General features: G+C 63.9%; 1 protein-coding gene across 1 annotated transcript in view; it reads right to left on the reverse strand.

Annotated features, from left to right (window-relative positions):
- The window catches only part of Tco025E_08135 (reverse transcriptase endonuclease), a gene marked incomplete at both ends in the record, with an annotated part of 4,308 nt that extends 1,858 nt beyond the window's left edge, over positions 1–2,450 (reverse strand). Inside the window, one exon of the mRNA XM_029374991.1 lies at positions 1–2,450. This exon is cut by the window's left edge and continues 1,858 nt beyond it. Coding sequence (XP_029224886.1) covers positions 1–2,450 — 2,450 coding nt within the window.
- Between the last annotated feature and the right edge of the window lie 420 nt (positions 2,451–2,870).

The following is a 2,870-nucleotide window of genomic DNA, read 5'->3' on the forward strand; positions in this document are numbered from 1 at the left end:
TGTCGTGTCGGAGTTTTGGCCTGCAGCCACGGGTCCTGTAGTGGGTCCGTTGCGGGCGCCGTGGGCCACTCCGTACTCGTGGGGAGCTCCTTGTAGGCCGCCTCCCGCGCGTACCGGCCCCCTGTCGACGCCCGGCACTCCTCCCGCCGCGCCGCTAGGTTGTCTTTCCGGCACGTGTATTGCCCACACAGTGGCACGTGGGCCGCGCGTGCTCTCTTCGAGGCCGCGAACACCTCTCCACACGTGTCGCACCGTACCAGACCTTGCTCGCGCAGCGACTCCGCGGAGATGGCCATGCGCTCGTGCTTCTGGTGCACCGCATGTATGTGCGACCGCAGCCCTTCCCCGCGTCGGGCTCCGTCAAACACGTGGTGGCATCCCCCCGCCAGACACGCCACGGGGTCGGCCATGGCCCCCACGTAGGCGTGACAAAACGCGGCCGCGCCTGTCTGCGGGTGTCCCTCCGTTGTGACGGCGTCGTCCTCCACTTCGGACTCCGCCCGGAGTGTCGGGTCCTCCTCCACAGTCTCCCGCGCGCCGGGCTGCGCTTCCCGCAGCTCCTCCTCCGGGCCCTCCTGGGCCGCATTCACGTCCCCGGTGATCGGGGACTCCCAGCGGCGCTGCTCCCGGGAGGGGGGCGGTGTGAGGAAAGGGTCGAACGGCGCCGCCAACACCTGCCGTCGCGCAGGTTGTCCGTAGCGCACGCGGCCGCGGCCGTCGCTGCCCAAAGAGGGAGGCACGGCCCCTCGGGCTGCCTGTGCGCGGGTCTGAGGCTCGTCCTCCTCGGCGTCGTTTTCGTCCTCTTCCGCTCCCATGCCACACCCATAGTCCGGCGTGGCGCGCCGGTGGTAGACGCAGAGAACGACCTTACGCGGATTCAGTGGTCCCGGGTGGGGCTTCTGCACCATCCCGTCGATCATCTCCCACGCTGTGTTCGTCGTGGTCGTCGGGATGTACGCCGCCACGTGGGTCGGGGACGTGGTGGCGACGACCCCCATCAGGGCGTACTCCGCCGTACCATTTTCGTGCGGGAGTAACAGTTCGAATGGGATCTCATCGACTCCCATCGACTTGCCCCCCCAGTGGCCAAACTCCATTGCCACTGCGTCGGCGAACACGCGACCGGTCGTGCGTGTCATGACCGTGGGGGGGTGCTGTTGCCCCAGTGCGGAGGTCGAGCACAGCTGCGTCGCCTCGAGGCGTGTCTCCCGGTAGTGCTGCGTGAGCAGTGCCGGGGTGAACTGCACCGGTGCGTGCTTTCCCGGTCGCAGCGTGATGATGGCCGGGCCGCCCTCTGGTGCGGGGTGTTCCTCCCGCTCCATCTTTCCACAGACTGAACAGCTTGTCCCCTCCACGATGGTGGTGCGGAACATGTGCTGCATGGCCGGGTCCTTGGTGATGAGCTCTTCCAAGGCCGTCGTCGGGGCCATGGGGAGTTCCACCCCCATCGCCTGGATCAGCTCCGCCGTACTGTTTGTACTCGGAGTGACGAAAGTCCGTCGCACTACCGGGGCGTAGTGCCGCTCCTCCTCCGCATGGGAAAGGACTGCCAGTACGGCGTTGACGGCGCACGAGTTTGGCACTGGCCTCGTGCGGTGCCCGCCCGCGGATACCCTGTACGGGTAGCAGCGCTCCTTTTCGGGGTGTGTCCCTCTGCAGTGACGGAACACCTCCTGTTCGGCGGCGCGGTTAAACGCACACGCTGGGCAGTGGAAGTTTGCCGTATCCTCGTAGAGGGCCGTCCACCATTTCGCTCTTGTGCCTAGCGCCCGCGTGTAGTGAAGGTATTTCTCCCCCACCGCCGCCTCTTCGAGAGCCGCCATCGCCTCTGCAATGAGGTACGGGTTACCCCTCGACGTCGGCGGGATCGCCGACGGAGTCGTCGTACGGCGCGCCGCGTCTGCAGTGACTGGCGCGTGTGGCCGGGCCACCTTGTTCCATGGGTTGGCCGTCGTTTCCCATGGTTTTTTAAGGGAGATCCACGCGGACTCCCCTTGCGGTTTCGAGGGCGGTGCCCCCCCGCGGACGTGCCGCGGGATTCGCTGCTCCGGGCGGCCGCGGACGCTCTCGGGATGGCCTCTCGTCGGGCGGTTGTGTGGCCGCAGTGGCCCTGGCAGCCTCGCGTTGGCGATCTGGCGCTTGCCCTGTCGATCGCCCGCTGCCGTGCGCGGAACCGGACGGTTCTGCTGTGGTGGGGTTCGGCGCGGCCCCGTGTCCTGGCGGCCTTGCGCCTTGGCGATGTGGCGTACTGCCTCCGCCGTTGCCGCCGCGATGATGGCCTGCAGCGCCCCAGCGCTCAGGCCCGCTGCCGGTCGGTACTCGACCCTTGTGGTGCCGGGGGGCGCGGCGTCTTTTTTCGCCCTCGTCCGTGGTAGCGTAACGGTTCGCCACCCTCCTTTTTCGGCCTGTTTTGGTCCGTTGGCCCTGGGTTCAACCCCGGTCTGGGTCATTGTTTTTCTCCCTCCGGGGTGGGGCATTGTGCTTCCCGAATAGGGTCGGACAAAAGAAAAAAAAACTTAAAAATTTGAATATTTATTTTTTATCCTATCTTGTTTTAAATTTATTTTTAATTTATTAGATTCCTCAGGTGGTGCTGAGGTTTCTAAACACAGTGGGGTATACAAAATTGTTTCGTTTTCACAAATGTTTCAACGGCGCGAAGTTGAAACAATGTGCAATTTTTATCCCCTAAACCCCTGTGTTTTGGCTGTGGCGGTGTGTGTGTCGGACAACTGGGTAGAATCGCCCTCCTTCTCTGTATCCCACTTGGTAGTCTCACCGATGTGGATGTTGTAGAGTTAGTTTTAGAGGCCGTCGCCTCAAAAACCCAGAGAAATTCTCACCTGCCACAATCCGGACTTTTGGAGGAT

This window comes from Trypanosoma conorhini, assembly GCF_003719485.1.
Source record: "Trypanosoma conorhini strain 025E chromosome Unknown Tco_14.4_contig_00705, whole genome shotgun sequence".
Lineage (NCBI taxonomy): Eukaryota > Euglenozoa > Kinetoplastea > Trypanosomatida > Trypanosomatidae > Trypanosoma > Trypanosoma conorhini.